The sequence below is a fragment of the Geotrypetes seraphini genome, chromosome 7, assembly GCF_902459505.1.
Source record: "Geotrypetes seraphini chromosome 7, aGeoSer1.1, whole genome shotgun sequence".
NCBI lineage: Eukaryota > Metazoa > Chordata > Amphibia > Gymnophiona > Dermophiidae > Geotrypetes > Geotrypetes seraphini.
In genome coordinates this window covers 15,197,125-15,224,714 of record NC_047090.1, presented here as the reverse complement: position 1 = coordinate 15,224,714, position 27,590 = coordinate 15,197,125, and the positions used below count along the sequence as shown (strand labels likewise).

The window sequence follows — 27,590 nt, the reverse complement described above, 5'->3', positions numbered from 1 at the left end:
CTGTCTCAGGGGTCTTTTTAGGAATCATGCAATTTTCTAAATAGAGACGGAGGACAACACCCACTGCCGCAGATTGCTAAAAACAATGTTTTCTATATTTAAGGTTTAATCAGAAATTGGGATGAGCAAAAAGAAAATTGTTCGATTACTAAAAAAGAACCCTGAGGCAGGCTAAGAACACTGACAGTGTCGAGTCCCAGGTCTGTAGGCATCTACACTCTTTTTCCGGATGTTATTTGTTTTGTTGTGTACTTGGATTTCCCTTTCTTCGTGTGTCATTCTAATACTTTTAGGCGCATGCAGTATTTAACAGCATCAAGCAATAACATTGCTGCTAATGATTAAGGACAAGGCCAGTCCAGGGGCTCAGTAGCAAGGCTGTATACTAGGGTTCAGACCCCATATGTACAATTCTAAAGACCGGATATTCAAATAGATATAGACAGGATGGAGATAACCAGAGGGTGTTTTACTAAAGTGGTCACTGGTCATCACAAAGACCTCAACATGTATACTTTGGGGGTAAAAAAAAAAAAAGGAAGAAGAGGGAAGAGATGGGAGAGAGATGTAAAATATTTCTGTAGCATAAATGCACATGAGGCAAGTCTCTTTCAACTGTGAGGAAACTCTGGAATGAGGTGGCAAGGATGAAGGTGAAAAGGGATACACTCAGGAACAATCTGTAGTGCATGTGTTGCCTGGTCCCCTAATGGAGGTGGTGGAGACAAAGATTGTATTTGAATTTAAGAATATATGAGACCAGAACAAAGCATCTCTAAGAGAGAGGAAGGGATAACAGATGGGTAGGATGGGTAAACTGGATAGGCCATATGATCTATATATTCCATCACTTTCTATAAGAACTGCTATACTGGGACAGACCGAAGGTCCATCAAGCCCAGTATCCTGTTTCCAACAGTGGCCAACCCAGGTCTCAAGTACCTGGCAGAAACCCAAACAGTAGCAACATTCCAGAGCTGGGATTGTGATGTCATAATGCCTCATTCCACCAATGTCTAAAAGCCAACCTCATCAGTGATGTCACAATGGTTTGATTGTCCTTTACTTAGCTCATATAAGAACATAATTGATGTACTGGGACAGACCAAAGGTCCATCAAGCCTAGTATCATGTTTCCAACCATGGCCAACCTATGTCCCAAGTACCCAAGGAGTAAAACAGATGTTTGTCTAACAAAAAAGCAGGGGGTCTCTGTGTATGCATTACACATAAGCATAAGGCTAGAATGAGCAAATTTGGAAATCATTATAGCACAGAGACAATTCATAGCATAACTACCAAAATAATGCTGTAGCAGCAGGGAAGGCAGTGTTGCAAGTGGCAGTCTCTGTGGAAATTATTGGTAAGACCTTATCTGGAGTCCATCTATCCATACTGGCAGATTAAAGACAGTCCAATAAAAGTTTACCCACGTGGTGCAGAGTAAGCATCATGAATTTTACAAAATGAAAATACAAAAACGCGAATACAGTTTTTAGGCAGGGGAGACAGGAGAAGGCAGCTGGAGCGCCGGCAAGTGAAGGAAATCACTTGCTGTATGCTCTGACTGCCTCTTCCTGTACTAAAGTCAGGCCTCACCAATCATGAGCTGCTTTGACACACAGCTCCTGATTGGTAAGACCCGACTTCAGTACAGGAAGAGGCGGTTGGAGCATACAGCGAGTGATTTCCTTCACTCGCCGGCATTCCAGCTGCCCTCTCCTGTCTTTCCAGCTGCCCTCTCCTGCCCGGTCAGAAAATATCACGAATGACCGGGACCACCGACCGTGAATTCGCAGGGGAGCACTGTATATCTACCATAAATGAGAGGAGGAAATAGGAAGGATAGTCAAAGATAAAAAAACACACAAAAAAACCCAGTACATAGACTAAACAAAATAAGACATTTTTCATTGGGAAGCAGTCCTAGAAAAAGGGGTCACGCATCACAGAACTAAAGCAGCCTCCAACAAAGAACCTTTAGCTGCAGGGAAAAAAATAAAAAAGCTAAAGATAGAAATAAGACAGGAACACGAGAGAACAAAGTAGATGGATCGGGTTATCATCATTTGCTGCCAGCAGATAAGGTTGACCTACTTGTAATACACTGTAGGTTGGTTCATCAAGCAGATTTTCAAACGATTGGGATGGGCTCTTGTTCTGGCAGTTTACTAGAAGAACTCTGTCATCTTGTGGGGACCTGGAACAAAATTATTTGTGTTAGTAATTTGTAGACTGCACTCTGATATACACAATGCTGAAAACACATACACACAACAACACCCCCCAAAACAACCCAAACAAACCACAGTTCTTATTTCTTTGTAACTTAGGCTTGGTTTGCGAGCATAGTTCATTCAGAAACCATACTTGTAATCCAAAACACTCGTATTTCAAAGCGAATTTCCCCATAAGAAATAATGGAAACTCAGTCGATTTGTTCCACAACCCAAAAACTTTAATACAAAATACTATAGGTACTTCTATTGCAAGACCTCGCTCGTATAGAACAGTCACTACACTCCCGCAGCGTCAGAGAGAGAAGAACCATCGGCTAAGTTGTGATGATGCGACGCGTGTATACTGTATGTATTCGTATCACAAGACTTTGCTCGTTTAGAACAGTCACTACACTCCCGCAGCGTCAGAGAGAGAAGAGCCATCGGCTCAGTTGTGATGATGTGATGCGTGTATACTGTATGTACTCGTATTGCAAGACCTCGCTCGTTTAGAACAGTCACTACACTCCCGCAGCGTCAGAGAGAGAAGAGCCATCGGCTCAGTTGTGATGATGTGACGCGTGTATACTGTATGTACTCGTATTGCAAGACCTCGCTCGTTTAGAACAGTCACTACACTCCCGCAGCGTCAGAGAGAGAAGAACCATCGGCTAAGTTGTGATGATGCGACGCGTGTATACTGTATGTATTCGTATCACAAGACTTTGCTCGTTTAGAACAGTCACTACACTCCCGCAGCGTCAGAGAGAGAAGAGCCATCGGCTCAGTTGTGATGATGTGATGCGTGTATACTGTATGTACTCGTATTGCAAGACCTCGCTCGTTTAGAACAGTCACTACACTCCTGCAGCATCAGAGAGAGAAGAACCATCGGCTCAGTTGTGATGATGTGATGCGTGTATACTGTATGTACTCGTATTGCAAGACCTCGCTCGTTTAGAACAGTCACTACACTCCTGCAGCATCAGAGAGAGAAGAACCATCGGCTCAGTTGTGATGTGATGCGTGTATACTGTATGTACTCGTATTGCAAGACCTCGCTCGTTTAGAACAGTCACTACACTCCTGCAGCGTCAGAGAGAGAAGAACCATCGGCTCAGTTGTGATGTGTGTATACTGTATGTACTCGTATTGCAAGACCTTGCTTGTATATCAAGTTAAAATTTAATCAAATGTTTTGCATGTCTTGCAAAACACTTGCAAACCAAGTTACTTGCAATCTAAGGTTTTAGTGCATATATTTTTTTCAAATCGCAAACAAAACAATTACCTAAACAACTATTCACCTATCAAAGGAACAATAGTGAACCTCCAAATGGTCCATACAAACTGTAGTAACAAACTCCAATCCTGAGCACAATTCTTCCTGGGTCTAGATACCACCTTGAAAATCTTGACTTTTAAAAAAAAACTTAGCCCCTCCCTTTTTACAAAACTGTAGCGCGGTTTTTAGTGCCGGCCGTGGCAGTAACAGCTCCAAAGCTCAGGAATTCTATGAGCGTTGGAGCTATTATCGCCACCGTCGGCGCTAAAAATCACGCTACGGCTTTGTATAAGAGGGGTTAATGTGTTTTATCCCTGTAATTGTGGTTTTGTTGTACTAAAGTTTTCAGAGAGTTATTCTAACCTCGACATACGTGTTTTCAACCCCTTGGGTACAATCTCTTTCCAACAGTCCATTAGGTTGCCAAAAAATAATGAAATGTATTTATTTTTAAAATATGGCCATAATTGCTTGTTTTCAACGAAACTCATTAGGCTGCTGTTTTTTTGGGGGGGTTAAGTTTACTTCTTCCTGCCTTACCAACAAAATTGGCACTTTGTTTTCTATTTAATTAGAATCATCTACTGAAGCCAGACTTGGTCCGTGTGGATTTGTAATGAGAAGACAGGAGCAGGAGTTGCTCTGTGGTTTACCACCCAGGTGTATAAAGGCGTCTTTGGACTCTAATGGTATCTTGCCTCAGAACACACAGATTTTGGCATAGTTTTGTCATTAACCCAAATTTGGCTATCTGACCACCGCCTGGAGACTGACTTTTCTGACTGGTTCAAAGCATACTGCGAATTGAGAACCCCTCAACTCAATGGTGATCTACAGTTTGAAACGGGTGTTATTTTATTGCAAGCAAGCAAGAGTTTTTCCACTTTATTTCTAGTTATTAATAGCTATGACTGATTCAAGCGAAAGGGATTGGGACTCATAAACCGCCTTTTGCAGTTATACAACCACACTCGAAGCAGTTTACATACAAGTACTTCCCTGTCTGTCCTGGTGGGTTTGCAATCTAATGTACCTGGGGCAGTGGTGGATTAAGCGACTTGCCTAGGGTCACAGGGAACAGCGTGGGGTTTGAACCCGCAACTTCAGGGTGCTCAGCTGTAGCTTTAACCACTACGCCACACTCTTTCAGAAAGTTACAGCAAAATTACAGCCTTCAATGAATGTAGCCATAAAAGAAGACATTTCTAAGAAATCCGTGACAGAATATAAGCAAAAAAGTGAATATACTTTGACATTACATGCATTGCTGATCTATTTCAAAACACCTATTTCATTTTCTATTTCATATCATCCTCTACTATAATCATCAGGCATATCTACTTCACATTGAGACAATCATTTTTCCCCACCTGAAGGTGATAATGTAGTTCTGCTTACAGGCTGACACTTTATTTCTTACTCTATCCACAGAGCAACCCACTACTCAGAGCCAGGCACATCAGCATCTCTCTTTGTAATGCAGCACAGAATCTAAATGCAATCCTTATACCCAACAAACTTTGCCTACTAATTACTACAATGCATAGTTTGAGGTTGCGTTTTATCAGAAAGGAGATTTGAAAGAGACATTTAAATACCTACGTTGCATAAATATGCTTGAGGCGAGTCTCTTTCAATTGAAAGGAAACTCCACAGTGAGAAGGTATGTGACAGATTCGGGAGTAGAGAATGACACAGGGGAAAAAAAATTATCACCGTTCCTGCTCTGTCCCCCACGAGCTTAGTCCCCATCCTCGTCCTGCAAACTGTTAGATCCTATCCGCACAAGTTATGATTTTATACTGAACTTATTTTATTAAAGTATAAAAAGAGATAATATTCTGTACAATTGTCATTTTATAAACACAAATAATACAGAGCAAGGATCAACAAAACCCCTGTCTCCCCTCCCTTTCACAAATATCTCCTCCACTATTGTGAAAACTGAACAAACCAAATTACTACAGAATGCTACATAGAAAAATCAAGCTAACAGAATACTATAGTCACACATGGCAGGAATAGTGTTAGGGGAGTGCAACTAGGGCAACTGCCCCCTGGTCAGAGAGAGACCTAAGCCAGCTGGAAGCTAAAGAAGCACAGCCTGGGCTTTGAGGTCCCCAATTATGTCTAATACCAGCTCTAGCAGGATACATATTTCAAATCTGAAATATTCTAATCACAAAATATAAAATAATTTTTTTTTTCTGCCTTTTGTTGTCTGGTAATTTTATTTTTCAAATCACATTGGTCTCAGGCATTGGTTTTGGGCTCCTTCTGAATTCATCTTGGCATGGCTGGCTCCTGAAGGTAAAATAGGCGCAAGAGGAGCTGGGGAAAAGATACCAAGTCTGACACGGGCACAATTTTTTTTATCACAGGAGCAAGACTTTTCACTGCTCCCATGGTGAGGTAAAAGGTCTTGTCCCCATTCCTGAGGTAAACCAGTTGCAAATATCTCCATTCCTGTGGATTTACTGCAGTGACCACGGTTTACCAAGGTAAACAGTTCCTGTGTCATTCTCTACTTAGGAGTAATCTGAGGAAATACTTTTTTATGGAAAGGGTGGTAGATGCAGGAATAGCCTCCTGGTAGAGGTGGTAGAGACAGAGACTTTGAATTCAAGAATGCGTGGGACAGGCATATGGGATCTGTTAGGGAGAGGAGGAGATAGTGGATGCTGAGGATGGGCAGACTGGATGGGCCATTTGGCCATTATCTGCCATCATGTTACAATGTTTCTATAACAATAAAGTTCTATGACCTCACAATGCAGGTGTAAAGAGCCTTAGTCAACAGGAAGAGGAGGAGATAGTGGATGCTGCGGAAGGGCAGACCTGATGGACAATTTGGCTTTTATCTGCTGTCATGTCCCTATATAACACAGAACATAATGCACACCACCCAAACTCATCATCTCCTCCTTTCTCAAATATCAAATTTAGATTCATCTATATTTTTTTTGTCCGAGTCAAAATTAATTTCATTTTCCTGCTACCTACTCTATCTGTGTTATTAAAGCCTGTGATAAGAACTTCAATAAGTGTTCTCTCTTTTCAATGCCATCATGATAGGATGTGATAGTATTGGGAAGTATCAAGAAACCAACATGAAACTCCCTACTGAAGAAACAGGAGTTAAGAAAGTGCACTTAGGTTTACTGTCAGCAAAGGGGGAAGTCATCTACTATTGTTACCTAAGCCACCATGAGGGATTTTCATACTAATTACATAGCTTCTCAGGAAAGTTGTTTAAGTAATATTAAAAAATCGTAGGAGAATATCAACATAAGGAATTTATGCAAAACCATCTTTCTTTCAAAAATGGTCTTAGAAAGAGCTTTCCTATACAATAAAAGATAAAATTATAAAGAGCAGAATCTTCACACCATCAAGAAGTACAAAAAAATTCTATATGCAGTATCCTATATATACAGTGGTACCTCGGTTTACGAGTGCACCGGTTTGCGAGTGTTTTGCAAGACGAGCAAAACATTCGCAAAATCGGCGCCACATCCTCCTGAGTTACTTGGGAGTGTATTGGAAAAATTTGTGGAGCCTATCAATGACACAGAAATGAGCAGTCCACACATCAAGGGTTCTCAGTGCCTCACTTCAGTGCTTAAATGTGTCACAGCCTCTACCCAACATCACGCTTCGATAAAGATTAGGTCAAATACTTCCTCTTCTGAAGGGAATCGGACAGTGAGCACTCCCAGTGCACTCTACCGATTCTCACTTTCGAGAGCGATCGAGACACTAAAGGGCATAGAGAAAGTGAATAAGGACAGATTCTTCAAACTGTGGGGAGCCACAAGCACTAGGGGTCACTCGGAGAAATTGAAAGGGGACAGGTTTAGAACAAATGCTAGGAAGTTCTTTTTTAATCAGAGGGTGGTGGACACATGGAACAAGCTTCCGGAGGAGGTGATAAGCCAGAACTCTGTATAGGGGTTCAAGGAAGGTTTGGATAGGTTCCTGGAGGATAAGGGGATAGAGGGGTACAGATAGAACTTGAGGTAGGTTATAGAAGTGGTCAGAAACCACTTCACAGGTCGCGGACCTGATGGGCCACCGCGGGAGCGGACCACTGGGCGGGATGGACCTCTGGTCTGACCCAGTGGAGGCAACTTCTTATGTTCTTATTTCCAGCATCCGATGCAGCTCATGGACCCAATGAGACCAACGTTTCTAATGTCAATGGACTGGTCTCATCACTGAGAAGGTTCTCTCTACCATGTATAGATATCTTTGACATCTGTGAAAGTGATTGTGGTCAGGTCCCAGGCATTGCAGACACGATGAGTGGGTATCCATAACATCAACAAAACTCATATTACCACTTCAGGTAAACAAACTTCTCTCAATAAGCCTACCAATGTTGTCCATATTTAATGGTTTAGAATCTTATTGTAAATCGCAATGAATCCTTGTTGAAAATTGCTATTAACCTTCAAACAGGACAGCCTGAATTTATTAATAGACTCCCAACACCCCTTAGTTCATAACGCGCTCTAAGGTCATCCAACCAAAACTTGTTAACAATTCCATCACTAAAAATCATTAATACTATGCACAATAATATTTTCTCTGTTACTGCTTCCCCCCCCCCCCCCCGCTCCACGCTTTGGAATTCGACACCGGCTTATCTACGAGAAATCCACATGTTAGATAATTTTAAGACCAGCTTAAAAACAATGCTTTTACTGTATGATTGACCTTTTAAGGACAATTAATTTGATCTTTAGCGCAGAAAAAGGAAAAATCTTTAGTAATCCTTACCTTAAATGTAGTTCTACCCTTTTCCCTTATGTGTAAGTTGGTTTGTGTGTTATTGTACCCGTTTTTATGAGATATTAATTAGCTTTTAATTTAAATTGCTTTAAGCCGCTTTGAAAGTTTGAAAAGGCGGGATAACAAATTTTTTATAAACTTGAAACTCGTATGGGATGGGATGGATACAATCCTTTTGCAAATAGCTGCAGCAAAATCAAATGACTTGATGGTAACAAATACACCCTTGCCAGGAGCTTGAGGCCTACAAATAGCTCATTCTAAGCAAATGTGAAAAAGAAATAAAAGCTTAAAATTTGCTGAAACTGTGACAAAGGAACTCCTTGGTATTCAAGGAAAAAAAAACACAACAAAAAACATGTCAGTTAAAGGACTTATAGACCTCAAAGAAGAAATGACAAACTTTAAGGTACTAAAGGTTGAATGCAAGACAAAAACAATAAATGACAGCAAATGAAGAGCTGAACAGATCCAATTGGCTCTGCAGAAAAGATTAAACTGAAGAGGTCCCATGGGACAGCCACAGGTGGGAATACGTGTGTAGGGAGTCTATCCAAAGGCTGCTAGAAAAAAGTTGCTTCCCCTATCAGGCTCCGTCGGTGAAATCACTAACTGAGGATGTTATAGCCCTGCTTGTCCTTGGAGTAAAATGAGGCCCAACATTGTCTTCGTTCTATCAGTCTGAACAGTGTCAGGGTGCATGGAGAAAGTATAGGTTGGGTGGGGGGGGGGGGACGTGGAGATATAGGAGGTATGACAAGAAACTGAGAAAATGGTGCAATATGGTGCACTGAAAATAGTGCAGAATGCAGATGCCAAATTGATTACAGGAACAGCAAAATATGGCCACATTACACCTTGGCTTCAGAAATTGCACTGGTTGCCAGTAGCATTTAAAGTACAGTACAAGGTTGCAATGATTTGTCATCAATTTTTGTACGGTACAATCCCAGGGTATTTTAAGAGTAAGATGATTACTTATCAGCCTAAAAGATTGCTACATTCTGAAAATGCTGCTTTGTTAAAGGCTAATGTTAATCCAAAATATGTCAAAACTTGTGCAATGACCTTCTGTTGTGCTGGAGTGACATTATGGAACTTACTGGTAGGGCAGTTGAGAAAATGCACTGATAGAGGAACTTTTAGGAAGCTCCTCAAAACACAATTGTTTGTCAATGCTTTTTTATAGGGTCTGATGTGTCCTGTTTAAGGAATTACTGTGTATTTCAATTTTAGATGATCTGTTCCTGTCTTGTGCTGTTTTAGGTAATATGTATGTGCAAACCGCCTGGGAATTAGACAGTATAGAAATTTCTATAATGAATAAAATAAAGGACTGGCTCATGAAAAGCATATCTGGAGTGGCTTAGAAAACGAGGAATCAGTTGGGGACAGAGCATGCGAGATTTTGTAGGAGAGGGTGTATAGAGACTGGATGGTGATTTGAGGAGGGGGGGTTGGGAAGAGACCGAAGACAAAGGAAAGGACACTTCCCTTCCCCCACAATGCTGAGGCTCCCTCTCCTGATCCCAGAAGCTCCTCCTCAACCTTCCCACCCTCTTTCCCTCCCCAGTCCCCGTTTTTCTCTCTCCAATTCCAAATCAAAAGTAGCAGATTTTTAAAACAGCATGTCAGTGTAAGGAGCATCTTTGGAAACTGTGTACTGCGTGGAATTGTATCTTCACAAATAGCAGTGAAAAATGTAGAGTTCTGACACTTACTCGCACAGCGTTACATATTTTTCAAGGCACTCAATTAACCGCCTGCTGTCTCCATGATGAAAGTGAAGAGCTGGGAGGCCTACATCATCCTTCAAGCAGAACACCAGATATGACCACCCCATGCCTTCTTTGTTCTGCTTAATTGACTTCAAGTCTGTTTTCAGATTAAAGAGGAATGACCATTTGCTTTGGCTGTTGGTAGAACACAAAGAACCTAGAAAAAAAACACAGTTATTTGTTTTTAAGCACTTCACGTTCACATATCACTGTTTCCCTCTATATCTCGCTGAGGCATCTGAATAATAATCCAAATGATCTAGTTAGTTAAACTAGTCTTGTCCGACATTATTAACTTGTTAGCAGTGGCGTAGCAAGGGAAAGAGGCACCCCCCCACCCAACCCCTTCCCTACCACATGTGCACCCCCTTTTCACGTTCCCGTACCTCTAGATGTTCACCGCCGCGAGCAACGAGGACTTCAATGCGCTCCTCGCGACCCCGTCTCTCCCACCGACGTTACCTGGAAGAGATGACATGGTTGCGAGGAGGATGTTATAAGCTGTTGCTCATGGCGGTGAACAACTAGAGGAACGGAGGAAGGCAAGAGGGGGGCGCAATGCATGGCAAGGGGAGTGAGAAGAGGCGGGGCGAAGAGGAGGAGGGGTTGCTGGCGTCTGGGACAGACCGCCCCCACCCTTACTACGCCACGGCTTGTTAGGCGAATAATGTCCTACGATTGTGAATGTTATCTGTGTAGCCTGTTTTGGGCTATCCTGGCAGGATGGGCTAGAAAACCAATTGAACTAATTCTGCGGGAAGCAAAATGTTCAAAAAGTAAAAAAGATTCTTATATAAACAAGGACTCATGCATTTCCAGTTGTCAAATTTCATATTATTAAGTATTTTTTTTAAATTCTTTATTCATTTTTACATATTACAACAAGTGTATCAGATAAAATCATTTGAATTTGTATATATACACTTGATTAACTTTCATATAACACTTTAAATATAACATTTCAGTCAATCAGTACCTATGCAGTATATAATATTCAAGATATTATAGAACATCTAATATCTAAAGAATTAATATTAGGATAGAAAACCCTCCCATCCCCTCCCTCCCTCTACAGGAATTCCATCTACAATATATCAAAATTATTAACACATTCATATACCTTATAGTATTAACAAATATTACCCACCCACAAACCCTCATGTCGAATATCTTACTTTGGGAAAATGTTATTACTCATTGCAAAAATCTGTTAATGGTCCCCATATTTTCTGAAACTTATCAAAATATCCTCTCTGTGTTGCTATTGTACGCTCCATTTTATATATATGACATACAGAATTCCACCAAAAGTTGTAATTTAATCTGTCATAATTTTTCCAATTATATGTAATTATATGTAATTGTTAAGTATTAGTGTGTTTCTCATATCTAAGAGTTATCTGAATGCAAAACTAGAACTAGCTAAAAGAAAAGTGCCAGTTAGTTGAAAAATACAGTAAATGACATTGAATTTAAAGGGAAAGCAGCCTTTTAGATCGGCACTGCCTCAGGATTTTTTTTTCTAACAGAACAGACTCCATTTGGCTCTCCAAGCAGTATGCCTTGCCTGCATTGGTGGCAAGGCTTACTGCTCAGGCACCTCTACAAAGTATTTGGGGAGGTGGAAGAAGGGGGGGGAGGGACCCAGCACGAGACCCACCAGGTGTGACACCCCCGAGGTAGGACAGACCCCCAAACAGGGCCCACCCAAGCTCAGTCCGGCACCAAAACAGGACTAGGAGCCCTAAAATTCCAACAGCAATTCAAGGAGAGATGGGTACAGCTCACCAAACCAACACCTGCTGAGACAGAGAAGATTAATGTATATGGGGAGGGACAGCTATTATGTACCATACCAAAGTTTGGTCTCAGTCTCCACCTGCTGGTCATGATGAGATATTACCCATCAGTAAACTGTACCGGTCTATCAGGCGCTACAGAATAGTTTGGTTTTCATATCAATAAGAGTTTTTATCTGTATCTTGCTACCAACAGCCAGTCCCTGCTTCTTGAAAGTCACAATGCAATAGAAAACAAATCAAAACAGTCAAAACACTTAGGGTTGAGGATCCTTGAGATAAAGCCAGCTCCAAAGAGTAAGGTCTCAGATCTAAGACAGCGAGTGATTTGAAGATTATTTGGGATGATATTGGGAGCCAATGTAGTTGCCTGATGAAGGTTATAATTGAGGCAAATTTCTTTAATTATTGCTATTATTTTAAATTTAGTTCATGGCGAGTTAACACTCAGGTACTGAAGCAATAGGAGGTGAAGCAACTTGCCCAAGATTGCAAAGGGCATCCGTGACATTTAAAGCCTGGCTTCCCTACTTTTTATTCTGCAGCTCTAACCACTACGTTACATCCCCATGACATTATTTAAGAAGAGACCCTAATAAGTGGCATTTATATCCCACTAGCTCCCTTAAAGGCCCAAACGGATCACAATTTATCATAGTACAGTACTGTTCCAATATTATAAATTAAAGCAGTAAGCAGACCATACAAAATGTTTTCAAATGATGACATGGCTCTTCCGGTCTTCGCCTTCCTCAGACTCCTCAGCAAATCTTATTCAGTAGCTTTCTCTCCCCAGCTTACTTTGAACCCCCCCCCCTACTGTCTCCTGCTCCTTGTGCAGAAACCTATGCAAAGTCAACCTTGCAAAGAATTACTTCAGGAGGAATACCATTTTTTTTCTTGATGAGGTTTGCCAGCTACAGCAACCCAACTCAGTACCTTTGTTCTCAATGCTCTAGGAGTTGCTTAAACATAAGATTTGCCACTGCTGGGTCAGATCAGTGGTCCATCGCGCCCAGCAGTCCGCTCACACGGCGGCTCTTAGGTCAAAGATCAGTGCTCTACTAGAGTCTAGCCTTACCTGCGTATATTCTGGTTCAGCAAGAACTTATCCAACCTTTTCTTGAATCCCTGGAGGGTGTTTTCCCCTATAACAGCTTCTGGGTGAAGAACTTCCTTTCCTTGTATGGAATCTATCCCCTTTTAACTTTAGCGAGTGCCCTCTCGTCCTCTTCACCTTGGAGAGAGTGAAGAAATCTCTCTTTCTCTACTAAGTCAATTCCCTTCAATATCTTGAATGTTTCGATCATGTCCCCTCTCAGTTTGCATTACGGACAAATCATCATACAAATAAAAAAAGAACACTTTAGGGCTTTATCAATATCTCAAATGTACATATTATACAAACCTCCATTGGTACACAGCTTCTTCTTGAAGGAGACTGTGTTCACCATGTCCCATTCAGCTTCATAACTATTTTGATGTTCTGGTCCATGCAAAGTTCGTTCTTTAGGAGTCTGCGTCCATTCCACAACTGAACTGGAATCCTAAAAAGAAATCAATGGCATAAGGAATCAAAATTATTATTCATGCTTAGGCCTCTTTTACCTTACAAATAATGTTGAGCAAATGTAGATGTGACAACTTCTACTTCCAATTCAGCTAATTTGGTGGGATTTTCTTTCTTAAAGAGTCTGTATGTTTGGCTTTTACTTTGGAAGTCAGGGCCTGCAAAACTGCTTTCATACCATACCATATCCCAGAATAATGCAGAAAGGATTATCCTAGGCTGATGCAGCCAAGGAATCTACAAAAGGTAGAAAAATCAGTATGTGCTTATTTAGTGGCTCAGAATGCTACCTGGGCTCATCTGTTGGGGACTGAAAGAGAACGACCTAAGCAAAACATGACAGTACATCAAATTAAATTTAGAATTATGCTGTTCAATATACTGTACGAATCAATATTAAGAGGACAATTTTCAAGAGCAATTTATCTGCATAAGAGGACCGTCTGAAAAATGCCTTTTTTTTTTTTTTACATGTGTACTTGCATCCATTTTAAGGAGACGCTAGATTAGGGAATACATTGTATTTTCCAAATTTAGCCTACAAAGCAGGTACAAAACTTCAAGCCAGACGTACCCTGGGCAATTTTTAATGCAAAGTGCACACAAACTTTCAGTTTGGAAAATCAGAAGGCGGAGAACAGCAGTTCTACATTCCAGCTCCCCCCCCCCAAAAAAAAAGACACAGTGTGACTAACTTCTCTTTTTTACATAAGAATTGCTGCTGATGGGTCAGTGGTCCATTGTGCCCAGCAGTCTGCTCAAACGGCAGCCCTCTGGTCAAAGATCAGTTTCCTGAGACTAGCCCTAAACTGCGTATGTTCTGGTTCAGCAGGAACTTGTCTATCTTTGTCTTGAATCCCTGGAAGGTGTTTTCCCCTACGACAGACTCCGCAAGAGCGTTCCAGTTTTCTGCCACTCTCTGGGTGAAGAACAACTTCCTTATGTTCGTACGGAATCGATCTGTCTTGCCTGTGGTCCGGTGAGTCTTTCCCTCTATCTGCTTGCACGGTATACTCCGGGTATACCAGTTCCCGAACCATTGATTCTCTCTCTCGGTCGACTGTCAGCTTTCCCCTTCTTCCTAGTTTAAAAACTTCTCAACTTCTCTCTTGATGTTGCTTGCAAGTAGCCTCGTTCCGTCTCTGCTGAGGTAGAATAACTTGCTCTTCCCCCCAAACATCATCCAGTTGCGCATGAAGTAGAATCCTTCTTCCTCACACCAGCGCCACATCCACACGTGGACTGCTTGCAGCTCCATCTGCCTCTCGGCAGCCCTGGGTACCAGCAGGATCTCAGAGAATGCTATCCTCTGCGTTCTGGTCTTCAGCTTCCTTCCTAGCATCCAGAACTGGTCCTTCAGTACTTCCCTGCTGTAGTTCCTGTTTCTTATCTCTGATGATTGCATTTTCTGTTTCAAGCTTTTCTAATAGGTTTTGTAAATTGCTTTGCCATATCCTTACCTAACTAAGAAAGGCAGTACATCAAAATGTAACTAAACGACAGTAAGAAAAAGCTACACAGACAGTGAAAGGGACAAGGGAATGCGTTTCACATGCCACTCAGAATCCTGTCAGACGTACAAACTCCTTGGCACTTAGGCATGCCACTTATGCCTTAGGCCTCTTCTGGATGGACTACTGCAACGTGCTATTCAATGGTCTCACAGTGAAGAACATATGTTTCCAGCGTGTACAAAACATGGCAATTGGACTTCTAAAAAACCTCCTGTCTCCCAGGCTCTTATTGTCGGCTGAGTGGCTACCCACACCCAAACATTGCGTCTTCAAGGGCTTGATGCTAGCGTTCAAATCTTTGCACAAGATGGCACCAGGCAACATGACAACCAAGCTTCCTTCATATGTGCCAAACAGGTCCCGCCGCTCCCAGGGTGAAATATGCCTCAACACCCCCCCTGATCATGCTCTTCGACTACAAACCATCAAACTATGTTCCTACTCCCACTGGAATCAACTGCCCCCATAGATCAGGTCCCTTGAAGGACTCCTTGACTTTAGGAAAGCAATAAAAATAGACCTTTTCACCTAACTCCCCCGCCCATGACTGATAGATTACAAAGAAATGTATATCGGTACTAGATCCTCGGTAGGTGTCACATTAGGATAAAAACTTGTATTGAAAAATCTTGCACTATGACAAATTTAACCTGTAAACTGTATATTATGTTTATTGGTATTAGATCCCTAGTATGTATTGAGTTAGGATTTTTAAAAAACAACTTATCCTATAACTAAGGCAAATTGTAACCTGTTAACTATATATTATGTATGTTAACCTGTAACCAGTTCTGAGCTCGTTGGGGCTAATGGGATAGAAAAATGAAATAAATTGGATAGAAAATGTTATATATATGCTTCAGGAAAAAGGGCTCAACACAAAACAAAAGAGCATTTCTTCTCACACCACGGCATAGGACAGAGGAAATCTGCCTGCTACTTGTGGTTCTATGCCGTGGTGTCAGAAGAAATGCTCTTTTGTTTTGAGCCCTTTTTTCTGAACATAAGAACATAAGAACTGCCATCTCCGGATCAGACCCATGGTCTATCAAGTCCGGCGATCCGCACACGCGGAGGCCCAGTCAGGTATACACCTGATGTAGTTTTAGTCACCCATATCCCTCTATGCCTCTCATAAGGAGATGTGCATCTAATTTGCCTTTGAATCCCAGCACAGTGGATTCCTTGATAACCTCCTTTGGGAGAGCATTCCAGGCGTCCACCACTCGCTGCGCAAAACAGAACTTCCTGACATTTGTCCTGGACTTGTCCCCCCTTAGCTTCAAACCATGTCCTCTTGTCCGTGTCGTGTTGGACAATGTAAATAATTTTTTTTCCTGCTCTATTTTATCGATGCCTTTCAGCATTTTGAACGTCTCGATCATGTCCCCTCGCAGCCTTCTCTTCTCAAGGGAGAACAGTCCTAGTTTCTTGAGTCGTTCCTCATATTCCAAGTTCTCCATACCTCTTATTAACTTCGTTGCTCGTCTCTGCACCCTCTCTAACAGTTTTATATCCTTCTTTAGGTTGGGAGACCAATGTTGGACACAGTATTCCAAGTGTGGTCTGACCATTGCTCTATAAAGCGGTATTATGACTTTCTCCGATCTACTCGTGATTCCTTTCTTTATCATGCCTAACATTCTGTTTGCTTTCTTTGCCGCTGCCGCGCATTGTGCCGACGGCTTCAGGGTCCTATCTATCAGTACACCCAGGTCCTTTTCTTGTTCGCTCTTACCCAGAGTTGCGCCTGACATTCTATACTCGTATTCCTTATTCTTACTACCTAAATGCATTACTTTGCATTTCTCCACGTTGAACTTCATCTGCCATTGATCTGCCCATTTCTCTAACTGATACAAGTCGCTCTGGAGTTCCTCGCTATCCTCCTGCGATCTGATTGCCCGGCATAGCTTTGTGTCGTCTGCAAACTTAATGATCTCACTGGATATTCCGTCTTCCAGGTCATTGATATAAATATTAAATAGGATCGGCCCAAGCACGGAGCCCTGGGGCACACCACTAGTCACTTTCTCCCAGTCTGAGAACTTTCCATTTATGCCCACTCTCTGCTTTCTGTTTTCCAACCATTTGCCTATCCACCTTTGTATATCTCCCTCTATTCCATGGCTTTGTAGTTTCCTGAGAAGCCTTTCATGTGGAACTTTGTCGAATGCTTTCTGGAAGTCCAAATATATTATGTCCACCGGCATTCCACTATCAATTTGCTTGTTCACGGTCTCGAAAAATTGAAGTAAATTCGTCAAACATGATTTCCCTTTCCTGAACCCATGTTGACTGGGTTTCATCAAGTCGTGTGTATCTAGGTGCCGGACTATGCTATCCTTGATCAGTGCTTCAACCATCTTTCCAGGGACAGACGTAAGACTCACAGGTCTGTAGTTGCCCGGTTCCCCTCTCGATCCTTTTTTGAAAATTGGCGTGACATTCGCTATCTTCCAGTCTTCTGGTATCTGTCCAGTTCTGATTGTCAGATTGGCAAGTTTCTGCAATAGCTCTCCGATTTCAACCTTCAATTCCTTTAAAACTCTCGGGTGAATTCCATCCGGTCCAGGGGATTTGTCACTTTTAAGTTTGTCGATCTGGTAGTATATCTGGTCCAACTCCACTTCAACTGTGGTGAGGCTGTCTTCTATTACTCCACTAAACACTTTCACTGCTTCTGGTATTTTAGCGGTATCCTCCTCCGTAAAGACGGACGCAAAGAAGGAATTTAGTTTGTCAGCAATTTGTTTATCTTCCTTGATGTACCCTTTCCTTCCCTGGTCGTCCAGGGGTCCCACCGCCTCTTTTGCGGGTTTTTTCCCTTTCACGTATCTAAAGAAGGGTTTGAAGTTTTTGGCTTCTTGCGCTATTTTTTCCTCATAGTCCTTTTTGGCCTCCCTCACCGCCTTGTGACATTTCTTTTGATCATCTTTATGTATTTTCCATGCTTCGGTTGTTTTCATGTGTTTCCATTTTTTGAAAGAGTCCTTCTTTTCTTTTATGGCTACCCTCACCTGTCTGGTAAGCCATGCCGGTTCTCCCTTACCTTTTGTTCTCCCCTCTTTGGAGATCCTTGGAATGTGGAGATTTTGTGCTTCTGAGATAGTATTTTTCAGTAGGGACCATGCCTGGTCTACCGTTTCAAGTTTGTCCACCTTTTTCTTGAGTCGTTGTTTCACCATGGCTCTCATGCGATCGTATTTGCCCTTTTTAAAATTAAAGGTTTTGGTTAAGGTTTTGGCACGTTTTCTATTCCCGATGTCAAGCTTAAAGTTGATCACATTGTGATCGCTCGTCCCCAGCGGTACCGTAACTTCTACTTCTTTTGTCGGTCCCGTGAGGCCATTTAGTACCAAGTCCAGGGTGGCGTTGTCTCTTGTCGGCTCCTTTACCAATTGTTCCAGGAAGCAATCCCCTAGCACCTCCAAGAACTTGGCCTCCTTGCCGCAGTTGGAGGTTCCTAGTTTCCAGTCTATCCTCGGGAAATTGAAGTCTCCCAATATTATTATATTGCCCGTTTTGCTTTCTTGTTTGATTTCCTCTATCATTTCTGAATCAGTTTCCTCCGCCTGTCCTGGGGGACGATAATAAAGGCCAATTTTCATGTCTGCGCTGTTTTGGCCAGGAATCTTGACCCAGAGGGACTCTAGCTTCTCTTTTGTTTCCGTTGTAGCCACTTCAACAGATTTTATTCCTTCCTGAACATATAGGGCAATACCTCCACCCTTCTGCCCTACTCGATCTCTTCTATATAGTTTGTATCCCTGCAGTACGGTGTCCCATTTGTTTTCTTCATTCCACCATGTTTCTGTTATGCCAATGATATCCATGTTCTCATGTCTTGCTATCGTCTCTAGTTCTCCCATTTTGTTTCCTAGACTTCTAGCATTTGTATACATGCATTTAAGTTCCCTTCGTGTTACCTTTTTGGACTTTCTACTCTTGGTTGTCCTTACAGTTTCCTTTACGATATCCTTTACTGCTCCTGTGTTATCTCCCATGTTTGTTGTGTGGTCATCCCCTCCTGTGTCTGGGTTGTCCTTTCCTGCTTGTTCTCCTTTGTTGGCTGTGAGGTTGACCTCTCTTGTGTATGAGTAGTAGTCCTTTGTTCCTACGTCAGGGCATCCTGTTGTCCGTACCATCGACCGGTCGTCGACTGTCGGCTTTCCCCTGAAGCAGCACAAGGGCGCGAAACAAGGCTCTTGTAGAGAAAGGGTTTATTATTTTTTCTGCCACTGGCCTGGAGTTCATCCTGTGAAAGCGGAGGAGCAAAGTGGAGAGCTAGGGCAGGGCTGAAGTGACTGTGGACCCTGGTCCGTTGTGGCACAGCTTGAATTGGATGCTGTCTGAATTACGACAAGACAGCGGGGAAGGAACTTAAAGCCACAAGAAAAGCAACATTGGAAGTCTTGAATCGCTAAAGTGTGAACGCTGCAGTGCTTTTGTGGCAAGTGTTGCCTAGTGACGTTTCAACTGTTCTCAGCTAAGTACTTGGCTTTTTTGTGTATTTTTGTTTTACTGTTTTGTTTTTTTGGTATTTTGTGCTACCACGTGTTGACACACTGTTTTGTACTGTAGCTCTGGGAATTATGTACTCTGCGTTCAGGAGCAGCACAAGTTTTTCTCAAGTTTACCGAGTTTTTTTTAAAGTGACTCCGCCCGGACGCAAGAGGAGCCTATGATTATTGGATTTTAGCCTTTGCGGCTTGAATTGTCTGGCTTGGACTGTTTGGTCCTGCCCATTCTTCTAAGATTCATTTTGATAATGGTATTTCCATATGGCTGGTAGCTCATGACAACACAGTGTCTAAGTGAGTTTTGTCAATTGATCAGAATTACTACAAGTATTTACATTTTTGGTGACAAAATTACCTCACTGATATTTTTTTATGTAACCTGCCAATAACCTTGTTGGAGTGGGATACAAGTTTGATAAATAAATACAAAGTCAGTCATAATATATATGCAAGTAACATATGGTAAAAAGAAATACATAAATAAAAATAAAACATGCTAATGCATCTTTGAGACTACCTTTCCAGCACAAAGAATATTAGCAGAATCCAAAGTATCATCCAATGGTCTCCACTCCACTATTACTTCTGCATCCTAGAACAAAGATATCAAAAAGAATGATTTTTCAAATTAAAAAAAAAAAAAAATGACTGCAATAAAGCTGCAATTCAGACATCATAACAAAATATTTACACTAGTCCTAGTACTGCTGTCCAAAACTAACTGCCACTTTTACAAAGCCATGCGGCAACAGCCCCGAAGCCCTTTAAATCTCTATGGGCTTCGGGGCCGTTAGCGCAGGGCAGCCGCTAGCGTGGCTTTGTAAAAGAGGCCGTAAGTCTAATAACACAAAATATTTAAGTACTATAACCAGACTTCTTTTTAAATCAACATTTTTAACAACTGATAAATTTGAAAGTACCTTCTCAAACACGCGCAATGTTCCTGAAGTCAGACTGTCTTGGTCATCGATTCTTTCACAGCATGAATGGATAAACACGCCTTCCTGTTCATACACGACCTGAAACAACGCCAAGTTTTGCAACTGAAAAGGATATATTTGCAAGAGTAACTTGCTGTTAATCACAAACATACATTTAAACATTGTTTGTGTGGACTAAAAATTACTTAAGTCTCAAATTCAGGCAAATGGCCCATGAGAGATAAGGTGAGCAGGAAGAAAGCAACGGCAAACTGGTGGTCAGTGATGTCAGTAACGAGGACAAACAACATATGGCTTGAATCAGGTCCGACAAAGCTAATAACGAGTCTGTGGTGTACAGCAAGGGAGGGGTTCAGGGAAATTTACACCACCTCTCCTCTTTCTCGCAAAGGCTGAAGAATAGTTCAATTATTTATCCCACCAAAAGATCGGTCCTGCATTCTTCAGGTATCCAAACAAATCATAACTGAAATATGAAACAAAACAATTATTATGCTAGAGGTATGTTCTGGTTTAGAAAGAAAACAAGTTGTCTCGCACAAAAGCCTTGCCACCCAACCTGCTAGATCTTCCCTTCTATATGAAGGAGCTGTAATCCAACCCTAACAGTGATTTGACGGTTCACTTCGTGGCATGCAGCAGAGTCTTTGAAGAGACAAGTGTGATCAGCACTATCAATCCGCCTTGTACAGTAGCTCCATTAGCAGGACTCAGAGAAAAGTGGAAATTGAAGACAACAGAGCAAAAGGGAAGGTGTGGCTCACTGGGAGAGTTGCTGCCTCTGCACCCAGAGGTTGCGAGTTCAAATCCCAGTGCTGCTCCATGTGACCCTGGGCAGGTCACTTAATCCTCCCGTGCCCACCGCTTTGAATGTCAAAGCCACCAAAAAAAGCAGAATACGAGTCCCCATTCCCTTTCATCAAGCCCCGTATCCTGTTTCCAACAGTGGCCAACCCAGATCACAACTACCTATTTACAACTCCAAAGAGTAGCAACATTCCAGAGCTGAGATTGTGACGTCATAATGCCTCAGAGCCAACCTCAGTGATGTCACAATGGCTTGATTGTCCTATATTCAACTAACATAAGAGTTGCCAGACTGGGACAGACTGAAGGTGTGGCTCACTGGGAGAGTTGCTGCCTCTGCACCCAGAGGTTGCGAGTTCAAATCCCAGTGCTGCTCCATGTGACCCCGTGCCCACCGCTTTGAATGTCAAAGCCACCAAAAAAAGCAGAATACGAGTCCCCATTCCCTTTCATCAAGCCCCGTATCCTGTTTCCAACAGTGGCCAACCCAGATCACAACTACCTATTTACAACTCCAAAGAGTAGCAACATTCCAGAGCTGAGATTGTGACGTCATAATGCCTCAGAGCCAACCTCAGTGATGTCACAATGGCTTGATTGTCCTATATTCAACTAACATAAGAGTTGCCAGACTGGGACAGACTGAAGGTGTGGCTCACTGGGAGAGTTGCTGCCTCTGCACCCAGAGGTTGCGAGATCAAATCCCAGTGCTGCTCCTTGTGACCCAGGGCAAGTCATTTAATCCTCCAGTGGCCAAAGCCACAAACAGGCAGTATACAAGTCCCCATTCCCTTCCCTTTCCCTAAACAGTTTTTGAACATGCTTGCCTGAGGTCCTAACCTGTCTACTCCATGGGATCACATGTACCCTACTGATGAAGCATGAAGAGTTGTTATATTCTGTAACTTGGCCATAAATTCTGTCTTAATGTAATACACGTAAGAGTTAGAAATTTGATGTTTTCTTTTGAAGGTGTGAATCTACTGCCAGGGCAGTGTTTCCAAATGCAACTATTTCTTGATGTGTTCATGTGGAATGCCTCTTCTAGGACAGTTTTATTGGAGTTGAAGAGGATTTATTGTTTTGTATTGATGATATTATGTGAATTTGCAGGTTTTAGTCCAGAATGTGGGTAGCAGTAGCTTTCGATAGATACAAAATCTACTTACTACCTTTTCAAAGATTTCTATGTTGAATATAAACTGCTTAGTTTTGTAAGCAGTATAAAATTTTTTAAAATTAATCATAGTAATAACTCTGAATCAACACAAGACATCTTAAATTAACTCTTTTCTAAAATGTGCTCTATATTGAATATTTATATCTGGTTTCCTAATAACTTATACCTGGGGGAAAAAAGCCTCCAATTACTGGTGTTGGAATCTTTTACATAGAAACGCAAGATAGAAACTTCTTGAACACCAGGTTATCATAACACTGGCCTAGGCCCAGAAGAAGCCACTTCTGCTACGGCAGTTGAAGCTGAAAGAAGAGTTGCCTCCAGTATGCTTTCACTGTTGGCATAGAGAGAAAAAAAAAACCCAACAAAAACCAATCTAAAAATGACAAAAGACCCAAGAAAACAAGAAGAAAACCCCCAATGGCAAATCTTCTCCAAAGAACCTAAATTGTGGTCTAAATAGATTTTAGGAAAGCCCCCATATAAGGCTCACAGATAAACTGAGGGACATGAAGATAGAGCCTAAGGTGGTAAAGAGAACCAGATAGCGGCAGTAGAGAATGGCGGAGTTTGCTCAAAAGAAAGAACAGAGCAACATATATTTGTATGCGATATTGCTAAAGGGTTAGAAAGGAAAAGTATTTCTCCAGAGGGAGTAGAACGTACAAGAACAAACGTTGAAAGTTTGGGCTAATGCTCAGCAATTAAACTTTATGTTTAAATCTGTTATAGGGAAAGAGACTGGGACTTGTATATTGCCTTTTTGTTCTTTTACAACCACACTCAAAGCGGTTTACACACAGCTACTTCAAGAGCTGGGGGGCTCACAGTCTATCTAATGTACCTGGGGCAGTAGAGAATTAAGCGACTTGCCCAGGGTCACAGGAAGTAGTGTGGGGTTTGAACCCATAACCTCAGGGTGCCGAAAGTGTGGCTCTAACACTCTCTTGTTTTATTGACGAACAAAGCAGCAGTACTAAATATAGCAAGAAACATCTAAAACAAGTTCAACAAGTCCATCCATTTCATTTTTTATGCAATACCCTACAGGCACATCTTCTGCTCCCCACGATTCACAAAAACGGGTTATAATTGATGATATATACAAAACTTTCAAAAAAGAAACAAAAACCATACTCTTCAAAAAAATACATAAAACTAATATAATACAACAAATAATGTTCCAAACTCCTCCTGCATTACCAATCTACTCCTTAGCAAATTAGAAAATGTTCAAACTACGGTATTCCTCAAATACTTCTCAATATGTACTTCTTAAGATCATAACAATTCTTATGTAATCCACCTTGAACCGCAAGGTAAAGGCGGAATAGAAATCACTAATGTAATGTAATGTATATAAGCTATCTACAGAGGTACAAAAGCAGAATATAGCATCTGGTGAAACAAGTAGATCGTTCAAACAGAAGTCATCAAACATTATCATGTGTTCAAAAGTTAAATTTTAATGTACAGAAACATAGGGCAATGTATTTGGTGTGCCTGAAATAGGAGCTGGGAAGTTGATTTGCATTGTATCGGGGTGTTAAGTGTCCGAGAATCTCAAGGTGATAAAACAATTAGAGAATGCGGTGGTCAAAACCAGAAGGATGCACGACTGCAATGAGAGGGGTATAATCAGCAGAAACAGAAGAGGTGAAGCTACACCTGCACAAGTCATTGGTGAGACCAGATTTAGAGTACTATGTTCAATTTTGGAGGCTATATTTTACAAAGGACCAAAATGGTATAGCATCTGTGTCCGAAGACTTGAATAAAGTATAACCTGAAGGAGAGAAGGGACAGAGGAGATACAACCACTTTTCCAAAAAAACAAAGACTACAAGGACATAAAATAAAGGTACCAGGAAATGAATTAAAAACAACATCAAGAAAGAGGGTAGTGAAAACCTTGTATTCTCTTTCACAGGAAATGGTGGGATCAAAAACAGTGATGGAACTCAAGAAAAAGTGTGAGATAAACACAGGAGGCTCCCAAACTGCGAGTTAGGACCCCAAATGGGGTCATGATATGGGTGGTTTCTCCATAGGTGCATCATTAATCTGCATGTCCAAAGGGGGAGTCACACAATTTTATTTGGCCACTGTTATGGTTCACAGCCACAAAAATATTGATACACACCTCTATAGCTTGAAGATATAGTGAAGTGGAAATGCTCCATAATTTCATTCCAACTTAAATCTCTCCTTTATTCTTTATAACTGAAAAGGTAAAGAGGAGAGGAGAGGAAACTACACTAGGCATCAGATATAACCCTGGCTACCTTTTTGGGCAAACTGGATGGGCCATGCTGGTTTTATCTGCTATTACTCTTTACTATATATAAAAAAATAAAGCAAGATAAAAAAGTAATTAAAAAGAACAAAAACAAGCAGCACAAAAAAGTAACAAAGTCTAAAACAAATAGACAAAACTTTAAAAAAACGAGCACAATAAAGAAGTCATTTTATAAAGTCATTTTTGCATGTATGTGGGAATAAATGCACATAAAATGGCTCTTAAAAATGTATAAAAGTATTAATGCAGGCTTTTTGGGGACATATTCTGGAAGGAGCATGAGTGGAACTGTTAAGATTTTTTTAAGGTATAAAAATATGGGATTTATATTATTTCAATATAGTATATTTCAGTGATTCCCAAACTTGTCCTGGAGAAACCCAAGCCAGTCAGGGTTTCAGGATTTCCACAATGAATATTCATGAGTTAGATTTTACATGCACTGCCACTATTGCATACAAATCTAACTCATGAATATTCACGTGGAAATCCTGAAAACCTGACCGGCTGGGGTTTCTCCAGGAAAAGTTTGGGAAACACCATTGTTATCTGGATTATCAGAAGGTATGCGACAGTCCCTCCTCAAAGACTTTTCAGGAAATTAAAAAAGTCATGGGACAGGAAGTCCAAAACTGGATTGGAAAATGGCTAGGGAACAGAACTAATACTAAATGGATGGTTTTTCCAAACAGAAAAAGATCAATAGTATATATTTATTTTTAGTATTTATACACCACTTATAGCCTAAGAGGCTCATAATAAATAAATAAATAAAGTCCAAAAAGTAGCCTAAATTGGTACTTGGACGATCAAGAAGACAGATCGTCCAAGAACCGATAATCAAAGCTGGTTTTAGATGTATCTAAAACCATCTTAGGCCTTTCCCCTGCCTCTGAACGCTTAGAGTGAAAAGAGGTGTTTTGGAGGAGGGGACGGGCGGGAGGTGGGCCGACCTAGACATAGTCGTACAGCAAGTATAGCAAAATTTTAACGAGGCTGCCAGGTCGAAACTTATACATTCTGGCTTAGACCAAGTCAAACAGGTATAAGTTTTGAAAGCTCGCTCCTGCCCGGTACACCACTGGACCGCGAGAACTCAGGCAGCCATTCAGGGAGGGAGGGGCTCAGCATGAGGCAGGAGCACCAAAAGCTCGCTCCTGCCCAATACACCGCTGGACCATCAGGGATTCAAAAAGCTGAAAAAGTTACATGGAGACGGGAGGGAGGTAAAAAAATTGTTAGAGTCGTCTGGGACAGGAGACATTAGGGATTCCTCCTGTCCTGGTCTACCAATATACCACCAGGTCATACGAGGCTTGCAGGACATCGGGAGAGAGGGGTGACAGGATAAAAGGTAAAGAGATGGGACAGAATGCAGACAAGAGCCTAGCAGGGAGGAAGGAAGGACAGGGTGGAGAGCCTCACAGGGTAGGGAGAGATGGGGTGGCAGGGCACAAGCATATTAACACCACCACTCCCGATCTTATATTCGAGTCAATCTTTTTTGGCGGAAAAGGGGTACCTCGTTTTATACTCAGATCGACTTATATTCAAGTATATACAGTAAACTACAATAAAGAAACAGTCCTCAAAACAAAGTAATGTTTAATGTTTTTATAGACTGTATATTGTGTAGGATCTGAGTTATATACAAATTCAACTTAAGAATGGAACTCGTTCTTAACCTGGGAACTCATTAACAACCTTGCATTCTGCTCCATGTGGATGACAAGAGGATTGAGGGAAGAACGAAGATACCCATTGTAGCTTGGTGGCCCTGGCCAAGCCACTTAACCCTCCATTGTCCCAGATACAAAAAACTTAGACTGAGCCTACCCCTAAGTACCTGGATACATATAATATGCAAACTACTTTGGTTGGACCTAAGGAAAGGCAGTATATCAAATCCATGGCCCCCTTACCTCAATATATATATACTTTGGAAGAAAGGCAAAATATATCATCATAGAAACATAAATGCACAGGAGGCAAGTCTTTCAACTGAAAGGAAAACTCTGGAATGAAATGAAAAGGGAACAGAGTCAGAAGTCATCTAAGAAATACTTTTTTTACAGAAAAGGTAGTGAATGCATTGGGTGTGGTGGAGATGAAGGCCGTCAGGATTAAAAGAAAGTGGGGGATAAGCATATAGGAGTTACTGACCAGGAAAAGGATCATAGTTGAGGATATGTTGAAACACAACTCAATGTGCGGCGATGGCTAAGAAAGCAAATACAATGTTAGGAATGGAAAACAAAGATGAAAATGTTAGAATGCCCTTGCATCGCTCTATAGTAGACCACACCTCAAATACTGTATGCAATTCTGGTCACCATATCTCAAAAAAGATATAGCAGAATTAGAAAAGGTACAGAGAAGGGTGACAAAATGAAAAAGCGATGGGACGACTTCCCTATGAGGAAAGGCTAAAGCGGCTAGGGCTGTTCAGCTTGGAGAAGAGATGGCTCAGAGGTGATACAATAGAGTGGAAAGGGTAGATATGACACCAAAACTACTAGGACTAGGGGGCATGTGATGAAGCTACTAAGTAGTAGATTTAAAACAAACTGGAGAAAATATTTCTTCTCATAACGCATAATTAAATTCTGGAATTCGTTGCCGGAGAATGTGGTGAAATCAGTTAAGTTTAGCAGGGTTTAAAAAAGGTTGGATAGTTTCCTAAGAGAGAAGTCCATAGACTGTTATTGAGATGGACTTGGGGAAATCCACTGCTTATTCCTAGGATAAGCAGCATAAAATCTGTTTTACTCCTTGGAATCTTGCCAGGTACTTGGGACCTGGCTGGCCACTGTTGGAAACGGGATACTGGGCTTGATAGACCTTCAGTCTGTCCAGTATGGCAATTCTTATGTTCTTAAGA

General features: G+C 41.5%; 1 protein-coding gene across 2 annotated transcripts in view; it reads right to left on the bottom strand.

Annotated features, from left to right (window-relative positions):
* TBC1D15 (TBC1 domain family member 15) overlaps window positions 1-27,590 on the bottom strand; it is a 113,744-nt gene that overhangs the window by 67,052 nt on the left and 19,102 nt on the right. For both annotated transcript variants that reach the window (XR_004540111.1, XM_033951820.1), the window contains exons 2-6: window positions 20,403-20,501; window positions 20,000-20,074; window positions 13,284-13,422; window positions 10,020-10,233; window positions 2,098-2,200 (exon numbers count right to left, since the gene is read on the bottom strand). Coding sequence is in view for 1 of the 2 variants with exons in the window: in XM_033951820.1 (XP_033807711.1) it covers window positions 2,098-2,200; window positions 10,020-10,233; window positions 13,284-13,422; window positions 20,000-20,074; window positions 20,403-20,501 (630 nt within the window). In the remaining variant the exon portion in view is untranslated. The remainder of the gene's footprint in view (window positions 1-2,097; window positions 2,201-10,019; window positions 10,234-13,283; window positions 13,423-19,999; window positions 20,075-20,402; window positions 20,502-27,590) is intronic.